The sequence below is a fragment of the Podarcis raffonei genome, chromosome 8, assembly GCF_027172205.1.
Source record: "Podarcis raffonei isolate rPodRaf1 chromosome 8, rPodRaf1.pri, whole genome shotgun sequence".
NCBI classification, from domain to species: domain Eukaryota; kingdom Metazoa; phylum Chordata; class Lepidosauria; order Squamata; family Lacertidae; genus Podarcis; species Podarcis raffonei.
Window position 1 is genome coordinate 64,561,231 of NC_070609.1, and position 20,158 is coordinate 64,581,388.

At 45.5% G+C, this 20,158-nt stretch overlaps 1 protein-coding gene across 2 annotated transcripts in view; it reads left to right on the forward strand.

The window, feature by feature from the left end:
* ESPN (espin) overlaps positions 1 to 20,158 on the forward strand; it is a 113,829-nt gene that overhangs the window by 46,055 nt on the left and 47,616 nt on the right. For both annotated transcript variants that reach the window (XM_053400443.1, XM_053400444.1), the window contains exon 7: positions 934 to 1,205. In XM_053400443.1, the coding sequence (XP_053256418.1) occupies positions 934 to 1,205 (272 nt within the window). The remainder of the gene's footprint in view (positions 1 to 933; positions 1,206 to 20,158) is intronic.

The window sequence follows — 20,158 nt, forward strand, 5'->3', positions numbered from 1 at the left end:
AATAAGGACATTGCAAAGGACACTGGTCCTCCCTTTTAAAGCCACACAGGCTCAAAGGTGAGCCAAAGCAATCTTGCACTAATTGCACCTGCTGGAGACAGACAACTGGGGAAGACAACTCAGGCTTTGTGGGCTTCCTGGATGTTTCTGGTTGGACACTGTAGAAAGTTGCAGGGATGCTGGAGTTAGGAGGACCTAACAGGGCTCATCTTGTGTCTCCCATATGTTGTGCACCCATTTTTGGAGACCTCTGCTACAAAATGTGGAGAAGTGCAAATTTCCAAGGATATTTCAAAGGACTGCAAATGAATTTTATTATTTCGGTCACAGACCAGTTCCAGCCCACATACAATATCAAGGAAGTCATAAAACACAGTACGGATACTTTTGAATTTGCAATTAGGTATAACAGGGACAATACAGATACAGCAACGGTTAAAAATATATAAATTAAAACTTAGTCACTGACATATAACCTAAAATTATCATTTAAGGCCTTAATAATTATGATAGCACAGCTTGTTCCCTAAGTTTTATGGCAACCACACAGAATTTGGCTACCCTTAATGTGATTTCAGGATCCTTGTGGTCTACCAAGGATTTTAGACATTGAAGTTTGGATTCATTTGGAGATTTTTGCATAGCAGGGGTAATAAATACCGAGCGTATGTCCCCGTAGAAATGGCAGCGTAACAAAGACAGTTTCTACCTCCATCAAGCCGCAGGGGCAGACTCGTTCCACGTATGGTTTACCCTCGAATCTGCCTTGCAATAAGGCAGATGGCAGCATGTTGAATCTAGCAAGGGTAAATGACCGTCTGTAAACTGCAAATGTCAAAGGGTATTTCAAAGGCTGTTTTACAGCATTGCAAATTTCAACGAATATTTCAGTCTGCGCTCTCTGTCTCTCTCTCCTCTGACTCCTTGCTCCAGGAGTTCCCGGTACGACGATCACAGATATGCAAACCTACATGGACATGCTGAACCCCGACCTCGCCCCCGGGAACAGCAAGAAGGGGGGTGAGGCCTCCCCACCCCCACCTCCAAACTTCCCGGCGCCTCCCCCGCCCCCCGACACCAAGGTGCTCCCTCCTCCTCCTGGCTACCCAGCGCCAAACCCCCCAGAGGTTCAGCACACGGCCGAGATCTACGTGCAGGCGAAGAACAATCTCCGCCATGTGGAGAGCGAAGCCCTCAAGAGGGAGGTAAGGCCCAGGATGCCGCAGGACCCTATGGAGAAATGCTAAGCTTTGTGCCAGAAGCTGTCTTGGCTTTCTCTTGCAGTTTCTTGGTGCAACGAAGGAGATCCCAAACTGACCTTGAGTAGGTGGGAAGCCAAGCAGTGACATAAAGGGTGCATAGGATTCCTCTGGGGTCATGGTTTTCAAACACAGGAAGCCCCCTCAGTCACCCTGTTATAAACCTGGGACCCTCCAGATATTTTGGACCACAGCTGGAGGGCACCAGGTTGGCAAAGGCTGTTGTGGGTGTCTATAGAACAGTGGGTCCCAAAGCAGGTGGTGGGATTACCTAGCAGGGCACTAACAAGGAAGGGGGGGGGACAGAAGGTGCAAATGGCTTCGAAAAGCTGGTATCACCAGATTGAGTTCACCAGTGTGGTTGACTTAATAAAACTACATAGTTTTAATTGGATCTTAAATAAATGGTTACTGTTTTAAATTTTATTGCACTGTTGTATTGGGTTCTGCATACGATGATTCTGAATGATGCTTTTTTAACATATTAGGGTAAGGGGCAGTGGGGATGAGTTTATGTTGGCCCAATAAGGTTTTGCAACTACTGTTTTTGCAATGCTTTATTATGTTTTTGTATATAGCGTATTGGCTCAAATATAAGGCACGCTCCCCCCCCCCAAATTCTGATTGTGAAAAGTTAAAGTGTGGCTTATATTCACAACCTTACAGTATCGCGGCATAAACAGCTGCCCACAAGAGCTGTTGGGGGTGCGGGACAACGGCACCCATCCCGACCGCGTTTCCCAAGCCTCCTCTGAGCCTCCATAAGGAGTGGGAAGGGAGGGAGGCTGCCGGCCAAGCAGCATGGCTCCTCCCCCCCCCCAGGAAGCAGCCCGGGAGCGCGGGGCAACGGTGCACAGCCCGCCCGCTGGTCCCAAGCCTCCCCCAGCGCTAGCTTGGGGAGGTAGTGCCAGGAGGTGGTAGTGTCAGGAGGTGGGCACACAGTGCACTCAGAACCAAGCATCGGTTTGGGGAGCAGGGTACCAAGCACCAGTGCCGGCCGTCCCCCGTTCAGGGCGGTAGTGGCAGGAGGTGGGTAGCACCCGCAAATAAGCCTTGAATTTTAATGGTGCAGCTTATTTGCGGGTGTGTCTTATGGTATTGGAAGCCGCCCAGAGTGGCTGGGGCAAGCCAGTCAGATGGGCAGGGTACAAATAATAAAATAATAATTATTATTACTGCTGTAGAGGTTTGAGCACATGCCTGGTTGTGCTTGTTGAGGCAAAGACTTAGGGAGCAAGTTGTTCTTCCATCTCAGATGGTTTTGAACACCGCTTGAAAAGTCAGGAAGTGCAGTTCAGAAGTGATGCTGGATGCACCTTTGGAGCTGAAGGCGGAGAGGACCACCTTTGGCCAGCTCAGTCAGGTCCCTGCAAGAACCTGAGTGCCCTTTCTTGGAGAGAACAAAAAAGCTGATTCTCCTTACTCCAGTCAGACATGCTGCAGTTACTACAACATTGGATCGCTGCAGGGGCTTCGTTTGAAAAATATTGGGAAAGCCTCACTAAGCCAAAACACAGCTGCTAACTTCTTGACCCGAAGCGGAGCCTGTGATGCTGTACGAATTTTACCAGTCTGTGAGCCCATTTCGTAGGGCGGGCCACTACATTTAAAGCATTGCAAACCAGCTTGGGACAAGGATCCTTAAAGGACTGTCTCCTTCTGAACATCCTGCCATATCACTGCCATATCAGGGGAGGCCTTGCTGCATTTCCCATCAGACCTGCATGCACTAGGCAGAGATCCTTCCCCACCTTAGTTCCCAGAAGATCTGACTGACTCTTCCTTAGGGGAAAATGTGGGTCGTTGCAGCAGGCCCATTGGCTTGGCCAGTCCTTCCACTGTTCTCTTCTCCCCACTTTGCAAAGGGATTTCTGTCTGCTCTGCAAAGGGATTTCTGTCTGCTCTGCTGGTTGGATGATGACCGCTGCTCTGTTTTTCCTTCATGGGATGTTTTTGCTAATCTTAACCATCTGGAACTCCAGGGTTGGGCCTGGCTGGCCTAAGTAATACTTGAGTTGACTCCAGCTCCCTACAGAGTCATCTCCTATAGCCACCTCAGCAGGGCTTCCTGGAGCTCTCCAAGGTGCTGAATGCTCTCTGGTTGACTGAGACATTGACTGTCTCCCCTGAGAACCTCGTGACCCCGGAACTGGACACAGTCTCATGTTGTGGTATGACTCTGCACCTTGGCACAGTGTCCTCCTTGCTGTGGAATCTCCCCAACTTGTGGGTGCTCTCAGAACCCCCAAAACCTTGTCGTTCAATCAGAAAGATCTTTGTGAGCCTCTTGCTCCAAGCAGGGAGGGTTGAGACTCTTCTCAGCACTGAGCTTTCCCAAGGGTTACTGGGCAAATGCCTTCCTCCATCCCTTCCTCCCTTCACACAGAGTTTACTTTTCTGGCTTGTTGCCATCCAGAAAGAATTCCCCATCGGTCCCTAATGTGCCTCCCATGCTGAGGCAATGCTTTGCTTTCTAAGTATCTCTTCCTTCCAAATCTGTGCTGCTCCTCTGGCATCTGCTTCCTCTGCCCAAGAAGGAAAGTGCCTTCCACACAGCTGTGAGGTTCTGTGGACACACAGTTCAGCTTGGCCAAGCCTCTGACAAGCCCCAGCTGCAGCCAGCCTCAGGCACTGAGCATGACCTAAAGGGCACCACAGCCTGCATCAGCCTGCCCTCCCTGGACTCTTTGATCTGTGGGGGAGGTTCTTCTCATAGTCCCACCATTGAGGGAGATGCATCAGGGGAGTGACATGAGACAGGGCCTTATCTGTGGTGGCCCCACAGCTTTGAACATAAGAACAATACTGCTGGATCAGGCCAATGGCCCATCCACTCTAGTATCCCATTCTCACAGTGGGCAACCAGATGCCTACAGGTAACCAGCAAGCAGGATCCAAGCACAAAAACACTCTCTCCTGTGGTTTCCAGAAGGATTGCTCTCCTGGAAGGAATTGCTGCAACTGACTTTGCTGGCAGCTTGGCACCAGGTTAAGGCCTACTATATCCGTTTACCTGTGCTTTTCTTCTGGGTTGCCAGTGTTGGTATCTGTTGTTGTAAGGTCTGCTCCTCAAGATGATCTTAAGGCTGATCTCCAGTTGGTTTTAGGTACGTTTTATCTGCTCCGTCTGACTTGGGCTTTTTTGTTTTAGGTGTTTGTATTTTAACTGATTTGTAACATCCTCTGAAATCACACCTGAAAGACCACCTCCTTCCCTACAATCTTTCCCAGGTGTAAAGATAAGAGAGGGTCTTCTCTGTGGCGGCCCCTAAAGTGCGGAACTCCATGCACACACAGTGGTGTTCCTGGCCCCTTCACTACACAGCTTCTGGCAAATGCTGAACATATACCCTGACCTGTGGCATATTCCATTCTTGTGAATGGAATATGTTTCAACTGTTTTTAATTATGAATATTCATGGATTATCGAATCATAGAATTGTAGAGTTGGGAGGGGTGCCAGGGTTCATCTTGTCCAACCCCTTGTAATCCCTGACAGATGGATTCTGTTTGAAAACCTCCCAGGAAGGAGAATCCACCACCTTCCGAGGGAGTCTGTTCTTCTGGCCAGCTCTCACTGTCAGAAAGTCCTTCCCAATGTCTATTCAGAAACTTCTTTCTTACCATCTGAATCTGTTGGTTTGGGTCTTCACCTCTGGAGCCGCAGAAAACAAGCTGGCTCCACATTCCATGTGACAGCCCTTCGGATATTTGAATAGTCACGATATTTTAAATAGTTGTAACCCACCTCAGGGTGAAGGGTATGTAATAAAACGATGATGGAGATCATGGGTGGGATGAAAGTATACGTAATAATTAAATAAACCTTCCAAAGCTCAGCGTCGACCTTTTCAGACAGAACACCCCACACCTGCCTGACACAATCCTGTCCTTTCCCATTCCTCTCTCTTGTCTCAAGATGGTGATGGAGTTCAAGCGGTCTTGGTCCCTGCTTGCCTGTCTATGATGTGAAGCGACAGAGGGGCTGTCAGGAACAATAGTTGGTTTGTTGGCCCCACTCCTCCTGGCTGACTCACCACAACAGGCTGCAGTTAGGAAAAATTGATGGCTCCATTTGTAATTTGGTTAATTGCACCGGCCCTTTCATTCCCCCTTAGCCCTGGTTTGGGGCTCAGGAATGCGGTTCGGTTTGCAGACTCAGCAGCTTGGAAGTGGCCTGGCTGCTGCTGTGACTTTTAGACCCACAACCAGGTCCCTTTCTGACAGACTGTGAGGGACAGGGGAAGTCTTTTTTTTTTCAAAAAAAAATAAAAATAAAGGGAAATAAATGGTATCTGAAGAAGTGTGCATGCACATGAAAGCTTATACCAAGAACAAACTTAGTTGGTCTCTAAGGTGCTACTGGACAATTTTTTATATATATTTTGGGAAATGGTTCACTGAGTCCCTTGCGGTCTCTTGCTGGCTGCTGAAGGATTTAGAAGGCTGGCTCCTGAGTGGCAAGTGACTGAATGCAGGGATAGGGGAAGAATTGAGCCATGATGGGTGTCCCTTGCCGCATGGAGTCTCTGAGATCAGTGGCTGTGTCTGGAAGATACAATAAGCAGAACACTCTGCGCTGCAGAATGCTGGATCCTCTGATATTCATGCCAAGTCCAATCAATTCAGAGAGTTGTCTCCAACTAAGATTTACTCAGACTAGACCCAATGGAATGAAGGGACCTAAGTTAATTATGTCCATTAATTTCAGTGGGTCTGTTTCCCTCTCCAAGGGCGGCCCCATGTAGAAAGCGTTGCGGCAGTCTAGGCTGGATGAGAGCCGTGCTTGTGTAACTGTGGCAGGTCCATTTCCAAATGGGGACACAGCTGGTGGATGTTGCCGTTGGAGGACCTCTCTGCATTCTCTCCTCACCATCTCGCTGCTAAATATTTGGCAGGTGTAATGCACGTATCCCAAATTAGATGCCCCCGCAAGGGTTGAGCGAGCCCAGCCCACTAAAACTATGTGCAATTCAAACACACTGACAAGTAAAGCTGCACTCTGAGGCCTACATAATTTCCGCACATGTTAATATTCTCCTCTGGTGTTGCGTCATGTATCCTGTGACTTGCTGCTTTGCACAATTTATTCTGTGCTGCTGCTGCTGGTTATGGGAAGGGAAACCAGCAATGGTTCCCAGATCACTGGAACATCTACCGTATTTTTCGCTCTATAGGACGCACTTTTCCCCTTCAAAAATGAAGGGGAAATGTGTGTGCGTCCTATGGAGCGAAGACGCCATAGCCCCGCGACCGTCTCCCGGCTGGAGAGGTGACGCGCGGCTATGGCAGGAGCCTCCATAGCCGCACATCGCCTCTCCAGCCGGGAGAGCGCGCGCGGGGCTAAAGCTGCCCCCCGCGACCCTCTCCCGGCTGGAGAAGTGACGCGTGACTATGGCAGCAGCCTCTCCGCTGCGCCTTTCCGCTGCTCCCTGACCTGCTCTTTGGGGCTGGTGGTGGGCTTCCCCCCGCCAGCCCCAAAGAGCAGGTCGAAAGGAACCTGAAGCCTGAAGAGCGAGAGGGGTCGGTGTGCACCGACCCCTCTCGCTCTCCAGGCTTCCAAGGTAGCCGTCTGAACGCACCTTAAACGGCACCTTGTTTTAGAGCGGGAAAACAAGAGGGGGAAAATTCTCCCCCTCTCTGCGCAGCGCCTCCTGCCACTTCGCTGAAGGGGCGCTGGGCAGAGAGCGGAAGAATTTTTTTCCCTTGTTCTCCCCCCTCTAAAACAAGGTGCGTCCTATTGTCCGGTGCGTCCTATGGTGCGAAAAATACGGTAATTCTTCCCCTTCTCTGCCTGCTAAGGTTTCAACAAACAGATTTCTGTTGTGAGAGGGCTCAAAACTTGCTTCTTAAAATGGAAGCTGAATTTCGAAGAAAACCACATTTTCTTTGCCCCACATTCTACACTTTCCCCCTGCAATATACAGGCTTTCTGATACTGGAAAAGTTTTGCACTAACTCCACAATCTAGGTAATAAGGACAGGAGAATCCAGCATCTTGGTTTTTTAAAAAAAAAATCTGCAAAAGGAATAGATGAACTGAGAATTACAGAAATCCTTTTTTCACAATCACACAAACCCTTTAATGCTGGCATGTGTTAAAGGTTGGACAGATCTGTCTCAGGCCTTTGTCTACTTCATTTATTTATTCACAAATCCAACTCATTCTGGTTTCCACACCAATCTGCTTAAACAGTGTTATCTCTGGTTACGAACTTAATTCGTTCCGGAGGTCCATTCTTTTTTTTTTTTTAAATGATATTTATTAAAGTTTCAGAAAAGGTTACAAAAATAAGAAAAAGAGAAAAAGAAAAGAGAAAATACAAAATACAGAAAAATGAAAACAATTAAAAACAAATCAATCTTTCCATGTCTTGTCTTTCATTTACTTGTTTCCCTGACCTCCTCACACCTCCCTTTTTTGTATTCCAGTTCAGTTAGTTAATTCAGCAAATCCTTTCCCTCTTTGTTTTTATCTTCATCCTTTATCTTAATATATTATAACTTTAGATTCTCACCTGTTAACAATCCATTTTTACATACTCCTTTGTAACATTGCTGCTAAAACTACTTAACTTCATTCCGACATCATTCTAACATTCATTAATTTTGCAGTATTTCTGTAAATAGTCTTTAAATTTCTTCCAATCTTCTTCCACCGACTCTTCTCCCTGGTCTCGGATTCTGCCAGTCATTTCCGCCAGTTCCATATAGTCCATCACCTTCATCTGCCATTCTTCCAGGGTGGGTAGATCTTGTGTCTTCCAATACTTTGCAATAAGTATTCTTGCTGCTGTTGTAGCTTACATAAAGAAAGTTCTATCCTTCTTTGGCACCAATTGGCCAACCATGCCCAGGAGAAAGGCCTCTGGTTTCTTCAGAAAGGTATATTTAAATACCTTTTTCATTTCATTATAGATCATCTCCCAGAAAGCCTTAATCCTTGGGCACGTCCACCAAAGGTGAAAGAATGTACCTTCAGTTTCTTTACATTTCCAACATTTATTATCGGGAAAATGATAGATTTTTGCAAGCTTGACTGGTGTCATGTACCACCTGTATATCATTTTCATTATATTCTCTCTTAAGGCATTGCATACCGTGAACTTCATACCTGTGGTCCATAACTGTTCCCAGTCAGCCATCATAATGTTATGTCCAACATCTTGTGCCCATTTAATCATAGCAGATTTCACCGTTTCATCCTGAGTATTCCATTTCAACAGCAAGTTATACATCTTTGACAGAGTCTTAGTTTTGGGATCCAACAGTTCTGTTTCCAATTTTGATTTTTCCACCTGGAAGCCAATTTTCTTGTCCAAATTGTATGCCTCCATTATTTGATAATAATGAAGCCAATCTCACACTTTGTTTTTTAGTTTTTCAAAGCTCTGCAATTTCAATTTATCTCCCTCTTGTTCCAGAATTTCCCAATATTTCGGCCATTTGGCCTCCATATTGAGCTTTTTCTGAGCCTTCGCTTCCATCGGTGACAACCACCTTGGGGTTTTATTTTCAAGTAGGTCCTTATATCTTGTCCAGACATTAAACAATGCTTTCCTGACAATATGGTTTTTAAATGCTTTATGTGCTTTGACCTTATCATACCACAGATATGCATGCCACCCAAATACATTGTTGAAACCTTCTAGGTCCAAAATGTCTGTGTTTTCAAGAAGCAGCCATTCTCTCAGCCAGCAAAATGCGGCTGATTCATAGTAAAGTTTAAGGTCTGGCAGGGCAAATCCACCTCTTTCTTTTGCATCCGTTAGTATTTTAAATTTTATTCTAGGCTTCTTGCCCTGCCAGACGAATCTAGAAATATCTCTCTGCCACTTCTTGAAACAGTCCATTTTATCCAAAGTTTGCAATGTTTGAAACAAAAACAAAATTCTTAGCAATACATTCATTTTTATCGCAGCAATATGGCCTAGCAATGAAAGCTTCAAATTTGACCATATTTCTAAATCTTTTTTCACTTCCGTCCAGCATTTTTCATAGTTGTCTTTAAATAAATTCACATTCTTAGCTGTCATATTAACCCCCAGGTATTTCACTTTCTTAACCAATGTTAAGCCTGTCTCCTTCTGAAACCTCTCTCTCTCAATCACTGTTAGATTTTTCTCTAAAACCTTAGTTTTTAACTTATTCAGCTTAAATCCTGCGACCTGACCAAATTCTTGAATCAGTTCCAATACTCTTTTAGTACTAGATTCTGGCTCCTGTAATGTCAATACTAAGTCATCTGCAAATGCTTTCAATTTGTACTGTTTGGCTCCGACTTGTATACCCTTAACCAATTGGTCCCTTCTAATCATATTTAAGAGGACCTCCAGGACCGATATAAAAAGCAATGGGGAAATTGGGCAACCTTGTCGTGTCCCTTTCTCTATCTTAAATTCCTCCGTTACCACATTGTTAACAATTAGTTTGGCCTTTTGTTCAGAATATATTGCACTTATACCATTTCCAAACCTTGACCAACCCCCATCCGCTGTAGGTTCTTCTTCATAAAACTCCAGGAAATATTGTCAAAAGCTTTCTCCGCGTCCACAAATATCAAAACTGCCTTGGTATTAATATTCACTCTTAACCTGAAACTGTTCTTAACCTGAGGTACCACTTTAGCTAATGGGGCCTCCCGCTGCCACTGCGATGCCACTGCCGCACGATTTCTGTTCTCATCCTGAGGTAAAGTTCTTAACCCAAGCTACTACTTCCAGGTTAGCGGAGTCTGTAACCCGAAGTGTTTGTAACCCGAGGTACCACTGTATTTATTTTTTAAGGAAAGCATGAAAACGTGCTTTAATATTTTGCCTTAAAATGTGGATTTGTGTATGTGTTTTAACCTAACCTATGCATTTCAGTGTGTTTTTGAACCGAGAACTATCCTGCAAAATTTGGAGCAGTGCAAAAAGTGAAGGGCAGTCTGCATTTCAAGCCATGTACTGGTCATGGAGCTGCAAATCTGGTCAGCTCACTTTAAAACGTGGACCATATAAAGTCCTCAAGCATTTGTTATGTGTGTTTCGGGGGTGGGCTGTGGGCACCCCTGAAATATTAATATTAATAATAATAATTTTATTATTTATACACCACCCTTCCAGCTGGGTTTCCCCAGCCACTCTGGATAGCCTCCAGCACATTTAAAAACATAACAAGATGTCAAACCTTAAAAACCTCCCGATACAGGGCTGCCTTCAGGTGTCTTCTAAAAGTTGTGCAGTTCTTTATTTCCTTGACATACAACAACAAGAAGAAGAAGAAGAAGAAGAAGAAGAAGAAGAAGAAGAAGAAGAAGAAGAAGAAGAAGAAGAATTTATTATAACAACAACAACAACAACAACAACAACAACTTATTATTTATACCCTGCCTATCTGGCTGGGTTTCCCTACCCACTCTGGGATGCTTCCAGCAAAATATTAAAATACAATAATTCATCAAATATTAAAAGCTTCCCTAAACAGGACTACATTCAGATGTCTTCTAAAAGTCAGATAGTTGTTTATCTCTTTGACATCTGATGGAAGAGTGTTCCACAGGACAGGCGCCACTACTGAGAAGGCCCTCTGCCTGGTTCCCTTTAACCTCACCTCTCACAGGAAGGGAACTGCCAGAAGGCCCTCAGCACTGGACCTCAGTGTCTGGGCTGGACAACGGGTGTGAAGACGCTCCTTCAGGTATACTAGGCCGAGGCCATTTAGGGCTTTAAAGGTCAGCACCAACACTTTGAATTGTGCTCAGAAATGTACTCTGCAGGGAGGGTGCCATTGCCAAGAAGGTCCTCTCCCTGGGTAAGTAACTGTGCTGAAACACAGCAAGAGGGGCTGTGTGTTTCTCTGATGCCTGCAGAAACACTACTGCAAAAGGGGACATACCCCCATTTTGAAAACGGACATTTGCTTTCTTAGGGCCTCACTGCGTAGCGACAAGATTCAAGGTGTGCTTTTGTCAGTGGCTATGCCGTTACTGTTCAGTTTCTGTTAATTGATTCTCATGAAAACTTACAGATTCTGGCTTCACACAATTAACTCAAGGCAGTGTCAATTTACTCTTGGCAGAAAGCCAAGGTCTGCTTGACCTAGAAACTACTTACTCTGATTGGTTAACGACCAGCACTCAACTCTGTTATCTAGGAATGCTAGCACATTTAATAAATCCTGTAAATAGTTATTTTGAGTCTAGCTGACTAGTCATTTCCACCTCAACTAGCTTCTTCGCTGTGCAGGAAAACTCTGCTACGTTTGGGCTAAAGCCATTAGAGCTATGCCTGACACTTCAAAGTTCCATGAGTTACAAGGATACACAACCTCAGAAAATGGTAGACCTGCAGGTTTAAAGCAGATATTGGCTGTCTGTCTGCCAGGGATTCTTTAGCTGTAATTCCGTGGATTGCATGGGGTTGAACTAGATGACCCTCGGAGTCCCTTCCCGCTCTGCAGTTGGCTGTTCTTTCAGGCTACGCCCCACACTTGGGAACCTAAGGAACCAATCCTGAGCCGGAGCCTTTGGCAAGGGCCCTTGTTGCTTTGTGGTTAGAGTGCCTGCCTTGCAGGAAGAATGCACCAGGTTCAGTTCCCAACACGGTCAGGTCGGGCTGGGAAAGATCCTGGGCCCAAGGCCCTGGAAATCTGCTGCCAGTTAATGGAGACAGTGTTGAGCTAAGTGGGCCGATGGTCTGATTCGATAGAAGGCTGTTTGCTGTGTTCTCAGCATCTATCTCCAGAGTACCTACACTGATGGGCAGCAGCTCTCCAGGTTTCCAGACTCAGGTGTCTCTCCCATTCCTACCTGGAGATATTGGGAGCTGAGCCGATGGCCGCCTTCTGCATGCAAAGCATTCGGCTCTCACTCCTTCGCCAAGCACTGGTGGGGGGAGGTCTTACCACCTCCTTAGGAAGACAGGGCCAGATCCATCCTCTGCCTCTGACATGCAGGGGTGTGTGTTTGTGTGTCTGTGTGTGTTTGTGTGTGTGCACATGTGTAGGGTGAAGATACAGTGTCAGGCCCTGCTTGAGGAAGTGCATCCAAGGCCGAGGGTCTATTGTTGGCGGCTGGATTGTGTGGCACAGATACCTTTGCTGGGAAATAAATACACAAGTCTCCAGTTTCTCTGCAATGTGACCCCTCTTCCCCCTGCACAGCTAGCAGCACAAAGGCCTTAAACCCGCAGCATCGGGCTTAGGCAAAAATTCCTTAAATCATCCGCTTTGGCAGCAGCTCATTCCCCTCTTGCGGGGGGGGGAGTGTTGGCGTCTTAGGGCTGGTTTACGCAACCAGCAGGACCAGGCGCTGAAGATTTAATCTGATTGGCTGAGGTGACCCAAGTGATTTATTTATTTTTTGCTGCTGTTGTTAAGTGCTGAATACCCTAATGACGTCATGAGCAAAAATTTACTTGGGTCGCTGCAGCCCAGCTGAAGCAAACGGCAGTGGGAAGCAGGGCAGGTTTGCAGGTATGCAATGTAGGGGTTAGAGTGTTGGAGTAGAAGCTGGGAGACCAGAGTTCGAATCCCCCCACTGAGCCACCGTGAAGCTCAGTAGGTGACCTTGGGCCAGGCGCTGCCTCTCAGCCCAACCTACCTCACAGGGTTGTTGTAGGGGGGGTTAAAATGAGGAACCATGAGCTCCTTGGAGGGGGAAAAAGGTGGGATATAAGTGCCACAAATAAAATAAATGCATTTATTTGCTGGCTGCTTTTGAGCATCTCCTTTCAGAGGGGAAAACAGGGCAGAAAAAACTTGATAGGAAAGTATAAAATAAATAAATACGGCGTATAAAACCCTAGCCAGGGACAAATTTTACAGTGGAACTGCTTTGAGGGTGGAGTGTGTGTTCCAAGATTCATAGAATCTGAGAGTTGGAAGGGACCTCAAAGGTCATCTGGTCTAACCCCCTGCAATGCAGGAATCTCAGCTAAAGCACGCACTGCTATCCTACCACCTACCATACAGCAAAATGATTTTCTTGCAAGCCTGCAGCCACCGGTACTTTGATAACATATTGCTTGCCTGCGAGTTGGGAGCTGAGCAGGAACAAAGCACTTTTCATGAGACTGCATAAGACCCTGTGGCATGAAGTTTGCAGCTCCTATCATTGAAACCGCTGCAAAATTCCGCAAATCGTTTGATTTTAATTGAAAATGAAAATGGTTTGGGAATAGGTTTGCTTCCCAGAGTGTGTATGCCTTTTTTACTTATTTTCTTTATTTAAACAATTTATATCCCACTGAACTGCATTCAGCTCTAAGCGTTGTACAAGAAATATAATGCAGAAAAAGTTTTTTTTTGTTTTTTTTAAAAAAGTAGCATATGAATAGCCAGATCAAGCAATAGGCTGGTGAAACACTTTTCTTGGATTTTCTGACACAGTATGAAAACCTAGCAGTACCAAAATAAAAAGGGAAATAAACCCCAACAAACTGAAGGTGTGATTTTTAAAAAAACCAATTGGGATAAAAATAGTAAAAAGTAGATAAATAGGGACCGCTTACCAGTGGGAAGGTAAACGGCGTTCCGTGTGCTGTGCTGGCTCGCCAGATGCAGCTTGTCACGCTGGCCACGTGACCCGGAAGTGTCTGCAGACAGCGCTGGCTCCCAACCTATAGAGTGAGATGAGCGCACAACCCTAGAGTCTGTTAAGACTGGCCCGTACGGGCAGGGGTACCTTTACTTTTTTAACAGGTAAAAACAAACAAGTGTGTATCTGCTAATATCGAAAGCAAAATAATTCAAATGCAGTTGGTGTATTCTGACAAAATCCTGACAATCTGAACAGATGTAACTCCAGATTAGAACAGAAACCCAAAGGGATTTAGACCAAATGCATCTTCTTCTGTGCTCTGTGGCATAAGAGCCATTTGGCAGAGAAGCAAATATAAAATTACGCAAACATTAAACCAATTGTAATATATACAAATGGAAATAACACCACCAATTGGGGCTATTACCCACATAATGCTTATCTAGCCTTTGAGTGCCCCACACAAGTCAATTAATATGTGATCCAGCCAAGTTGGCTCTCAGCGGAAGCTGCCCTTCCCAAGCGGAGCAAGAATCTTAAATTATTTCCACTAATGAACCACCCCTGGACTCTTGGCCTGGCCCCAGATGTATGCATAACAATTGGCTTGTTGTTTGTATCGTTATATTTGACGTTCTAAGCTATGGTTTTCCCAGTAGTGATGTATGGAAGTGAGAGCTGGACCATAAAGAAGGCTGATCGCTGAAGAATTGATGCTTTTGAATTATGGTGCTGGAAGCGACTCTTGAGAGTCCCATGGACTGCAAGAAGATCAAACCTATCCATTCTGAAGGAAATCAGCCTTGAGTGCTCACTGGAAGGACAGATCCTGAAGCTGAGGCTCCAATACTTGGGCCACCTCATGAGAAGAGAAGACTCCCTGGAAAAGACCCTGATGTTGGGAAAGATTGAGGGCACCAAGGAGAAGGGGACAACAGAGGACGAGATGGTTGGACAGTGTTCTTGAAGCTACCAACATGAGTTTGACCAAACTGCGGGAGGCAGTGGAAGACAGTGCTTCTCCATGGGGTCACGAAGAGTTGGACATGACTAAACAACAACAACAATTTGACGTTCTACCAAATAGCTTTTAGGTATGTGGTACAGAGACTCCTGATGAAGACCAAGGTCAAAATGCATCAGAACATCAGAAGAGTCTGCTGGATCAGGCCAGAGGTCCATCTAGTCCAGCATCCTGTTCTCACAGTGGCCACCCAGATGCCCCAGTTGGAAAGCCCACAAGCAGGACCTGAGCACAATGTCACTCACCCTCTCTGTGGCTTCCAACAACTGGTATTCATATACATTTATTGCCTCCAGCTTAGTAGCCATCGATGCATTTGGGTTTCGTAATGGTCTTGAGTTATATCTTTTCGGATGGTTGATATATTTTGTGGTGCCTTGTAAGTTATACGATTGTTGCTGTTTTGTCAGTGTATGCTGTTCAAGTTTGCATTGCTTTTGAGATTAGTAGATTAATAATAATAATAATAATAATAATAATAATAATAATAATAATAATTTATTATTTATACCCTGCCTATCTGGCTGGGTTTCCCCAGCCATTCTGGGCAGCTTCCAACAGAATATTAAAATACAATTATTTTAAAACATTAAAAGCTTCCCTAAACAGGGCTCCCTTCAGATGTCTTCTAAAAGTCTGGCAGTTGTTGTTCTCTTTGACATCTGGTGGGAGGGTGTTCCACAGGACAGGTGCCACTACCGAGAAGGCCCTCTGCCTGGTTCCCTGTAACTTGGCTTCTCACAGTGAGGGAACCGCCAGAAGGCCCTCGGTGCTGGACCTCAGTGTCCGGGCAGAACGATGGGGGAGGAGACGCTCCTTCAGATATACTGGACCGAGGCCGTTTAGGGCTTTGAAGGTCAGCACCAACACTTTGAATTGTGCTCGGAAATGTGTATACAGTGGTACCTCAGGTTACATGCGCTTCAGGTTACAGACTCTGCTAGCCCAGAGATAGTACCTCGGGTTAAGAACTTTGCTTCAGGATGAGAACAGAAATTGTGCACCGGCAGCGTGGTGGCAGCAGGAGGCCCCATTAGCTAAAGTGGTGCTTCAGGTTAAGAACAGTTTCAGGTTAAGAATGTGTGTGTGTGTGTGTGTGTGTGTACACATTTTTAATTGTTATTACAGTACAATAACCGAAGCACTCTGGCCAGGCGTGCCTCCAGGCTGAATGGACCCGGCACAGGCTGTGATGCCTCATTCAAGCTGTCTTCAGTCTTCCTGGGGGGAAAAGAGAGAAAGCTGCCTCCGCTCCAGCCTTCAAGGGGGATTCAACAGAATCCTGGCTGAATCACTCCACAAACAATGCCTGAATTAACCCAGATAATGATCCCAGCAGCTGGAGGTGCATTAACTATTGAATACCTCTCCTTTCAATGTGGCTTAGCGGGAAGAGGAAACCGCTTAAGCAGAAAAGAGGAGAGATGGAGGAGGAAAACGTGGAGGAGAGAAGTCAAATCTTGCAACAAGGGAAGCTGAATTTCCCTTAGGGGAGCTATTGAGCTTTTCCCAGATGGCCTGTTTATTGAGCAGTCATCCTTATCTGTTGGCCAGGAGATGTTAGATGGCCTTGTGTCAAGTCTTATCCCACACTATCCAGGACATTTCCCAATAACTTTTCTTTTTGTAAAAAAAAAAAAAGTCTGATCTTTGGGGGAAGAGGGCTTGTTGTGTGAAACCTCCCAGGCAGCTATATTATCCCAACCTAATTTTGCTGATATGTGATGGGATCCCACCGGAAAATGGCAACAGTCTGGAAGTACCCCTTGTTTGCATTGGGGTTGTGAGTCCAGTTTGACTCCTCTTTGGGATCAGTTTTGCACTGCAGACTGCAGAAGCAGTGGTAGGACTGCAAAGTGCCTGAGGCTCATGGGTTGACAGCAACCTGTGTTCATTTGTTGCATTGTTTAGGTGGCATTCCACTAAATTTTACTCACTGAAATGAATGGGCCTTAGTTGTGTTTCTTAATTTCAGTGGATCGCCTCTGAGTAAAACTTAGTTGAATACTGCTCCCCCCTTTTTTTTTTGCTTACCAAGATGGACAGTACTGCTATTTTTATTTTTTCAATTCTTTGTTATCTTCGCATGATCTACTAGGAGCTCAGCCTTCTTGGCATGCAAATACTAAACCAAATCAAAAGTGCAAGGTGGGAATTAAAGAAGGCAAGTAACACACATGTTTAAGTAATGCTCCCTGCTACAGTGGCACTTCAGTTTTTGAACGTTGATGAACATTTCAGAACCTGAACACCATAAACCTGGAAGTAAGTGCTTCCATTTTCTTTCTTTTTTAAAGATAATTTTATTCAATTTTTACAATTTTATCATCACAATCATTATTTCAAAAACAAAATACAGTGGTACCCCTAGTTACATACTTAATTCGTTCCAGAGGTCCGTTCTTAACCTGAAACTGTTCTTAACCTGAAGCACCGCTTTAGCTAATGGGGCCTCCTGCTGCTGCCGCTGCGCGATTTCTGTTCTTATCCTGAAGCAAAGTTCTTAACCTGAGGTACTATTTCTGGGTTAGCGGAGTCTGTAACCTGAAGCGTATGTAACCTGAAGCATATGTAACCCGAGGTACCACTGTACAGTATAAACCCGCCCTCCTGGTGACTTCCCTCAACTTCCTTTTCTGTTTTTTTGGCATATTGTCTTTCCCTGCTTATTGGTTATTTCTTATTCTTTAAAAAAATTAAAATAATTATTCTTCTCTTATTTTAACATCCTGTTTCTATTTCTACATTTGTTTTTTTTTATTATTGCAAGTGTTTATTCAAACCCTGCAAGTGAGTCCATTTCTTTACATTGATTCTGTAAATATAACATAAATGGTTCCCAGTCTCTTAAAGTCTTTATTGTCTTTTTCTCAAAGTCTTTCCATTAATTTTGACATTTCAGCGTATTCCATCAGGTTTCCTTGCCATTCTTCTTTTTTGGGATTTCAGGACTTTTCCATCTCTGTGCTAGCAATATCCTAGTAGCAATTGTAGCATACATGAAAAAAAAATTCCTCTCTTTTGGTAAATCTTGACCTGAAATGCCTAACAAAAAGGCCTTTGGATAAATGCTTCCGTTTTCAAACATGCCTCGGAAGTCTAATGGTCTTCCGGAATGGATTACATTCGAAAACTGAGGTACCACTATACTGATTTTGGCAAGCCGCTCATGGAAACTAAAGAGTAGAGTAAAGGTAAAGGTAAAGGTAAAGGTAAAGGTACCCCTGACAGTCCAGTTAAGTCCAGTCACGAACGACTCTGGGGTTGCAGCGCTCATCTCGCTTTACAGGCTGAGGGAGACAGCATTTGTCTGCTTCTGTAGACAGTTTTTCCAGGTCATGTAGACAGTTTTTCCAGCATGACTAAGCCGCTTCTGATGAAGCCAGAACAGTGCACAGAAACGCTGTTTACCTTCCCGCTGGAGCAGTACCTATTTTTCTACTTGCACTTGACGTGCTTTCGAACTGCTAGGTTGGCAGGAGCTGGGACCGAACAACAGGAGCTCACGCCGTCACGGATCCTCAAACTGCCGACCTTCCGATTGGCAAGTCCAAGCGGCGCAGTGGTTTAAACCACAGCGCCACCTGCGTCCCTTAAGAGTAGGGTAGACAGGCTTTAAATAAATAACAATAAACATGTTTTTCAAGGTGGGGGACAGAAGGACTTGCCCTGGGGCTTAGTGAGGACAGCAGGCCAGGCAAGAGTGACAGTTTTAGCTCCTCATTGGTTCTTTGACCTGCAGCCTTACACAGCAAAATGTATTCAAGTGCTAGGGGGGTGCATATAAAATCAGTCTTGTGATCTGGGATGCCAATAGCCAGGGGGAAGAAAGGGCGCTTTTCACACATGCTCTGAGGCCTTGTTGTCTAACCACCAGCCAGGGTAGGCTCCTGGCCTTTGGACAAGTTCTGGGCCAGGCATAAGCAAAGCACCTCCTCTCCCTCACAGCTACAGTCCTGCTTCTTCCAGCTGGTTGTACTTATGCAAAGCACATTTGCATCATCCGGGTTCCGCTGGGTCCTGCAGAAGCAGAGGAAAGGTGTGAACTTGCTCGCTTTCTTCCCCCTGCATAACTTCTCATTAGCAGATTGCACCTCCGGATGAGGTTACCTCCCTGGACACAGCGGCCAGTGTCCAGTTCCCCCGACACCCTCCTTTGCCACATTTCCAGGTGCATGGAAGATGTGCGTGTTTGCACACTCCGTTCACCACAGACTCGCACGTAGAAGGGGCAGCCCCAAAGCTGCTTCCTGGCTTGTGCCTTGGAGAGGGTTTCACTTCCAGGTTGCATCTGGTTGCATCTTATTACCACAGTAAAATCCTGGCTGCTATCTGTCCACAGAGACGTTTCTCTCATTTAACTCAATCCATCACTTTGGCTGGTGGGAGCTGCGGAATGCCTGTGTCCATGAAGGCGCCCACCTCAAAGCCTATTTGCTACCAAATAGCAATGTTTCAACACTGACATTTTTAAAACTCTAAGCCTCTTGGGATCAGCATTTCAGGGGGTTGGACTGGGAGTCCCTTCCAACTCTATAATTCTATGATTCTTGGATACCTAGTAGACTGCGTCTCTTAGTCCAGGCATAGCCAGTCTTTAAGATCTTCTGAGGAGACACCCTGATCATCATTCCACAACAAGCAGATGGTTGCCTTGAGATGGCACAGACATGGCCTTCTTGGTGATAGCACCCACCCTATGGATTGTCCTTCTAGATTCCTAGAGACAGTCATGACTTATAAATACCTCTGCAAAACTTACCTATTTACCCAGGCTTTCCTGGACCAACATAAGAACATCAGGAGCCTTCCTGGATTAGGCCAATGCCCCATGTAACCCAGAATCCTGTTCTCACCAGTGGCCAACCAGATCTTTATCGTTGGAAACCTGCAAGCAGGACCTGAGCACAAGAGCACTCACGGCACATGTGGTTTCCAGCAACTGATGTTCAGAAGTTTTTCTTCCTCCGATCTTGGTGACATTGCTGAGCCATCGTGGCTTTTTAATTCTCTGTTTTGCACACAGCTGAGTTTTATTACTGAGATCCACTCGCATATAATTCTGCCCTCATTTTTATTGAATGCTGTGTTTTTATGCAAAACTCTTAAGAGATTGTTATTAAACAGTTTATACACACACACACACACACACACACACACACACACACACACTAAAGCATCCACTGCTGTTTGGTAATTTAGCTGGTCCAGAATTTGGTGAGGCAGTTGAGGCTCGTATTCACCAAAAGTCATGCTCATGTTTCTGATGGTCAGAGGTGTTTGACGGTGGAACGGAAGGTGGTAGACTTTCCTTCATTGGAGTTCTTAAAGCAGAGATTGCACGGCCATCTG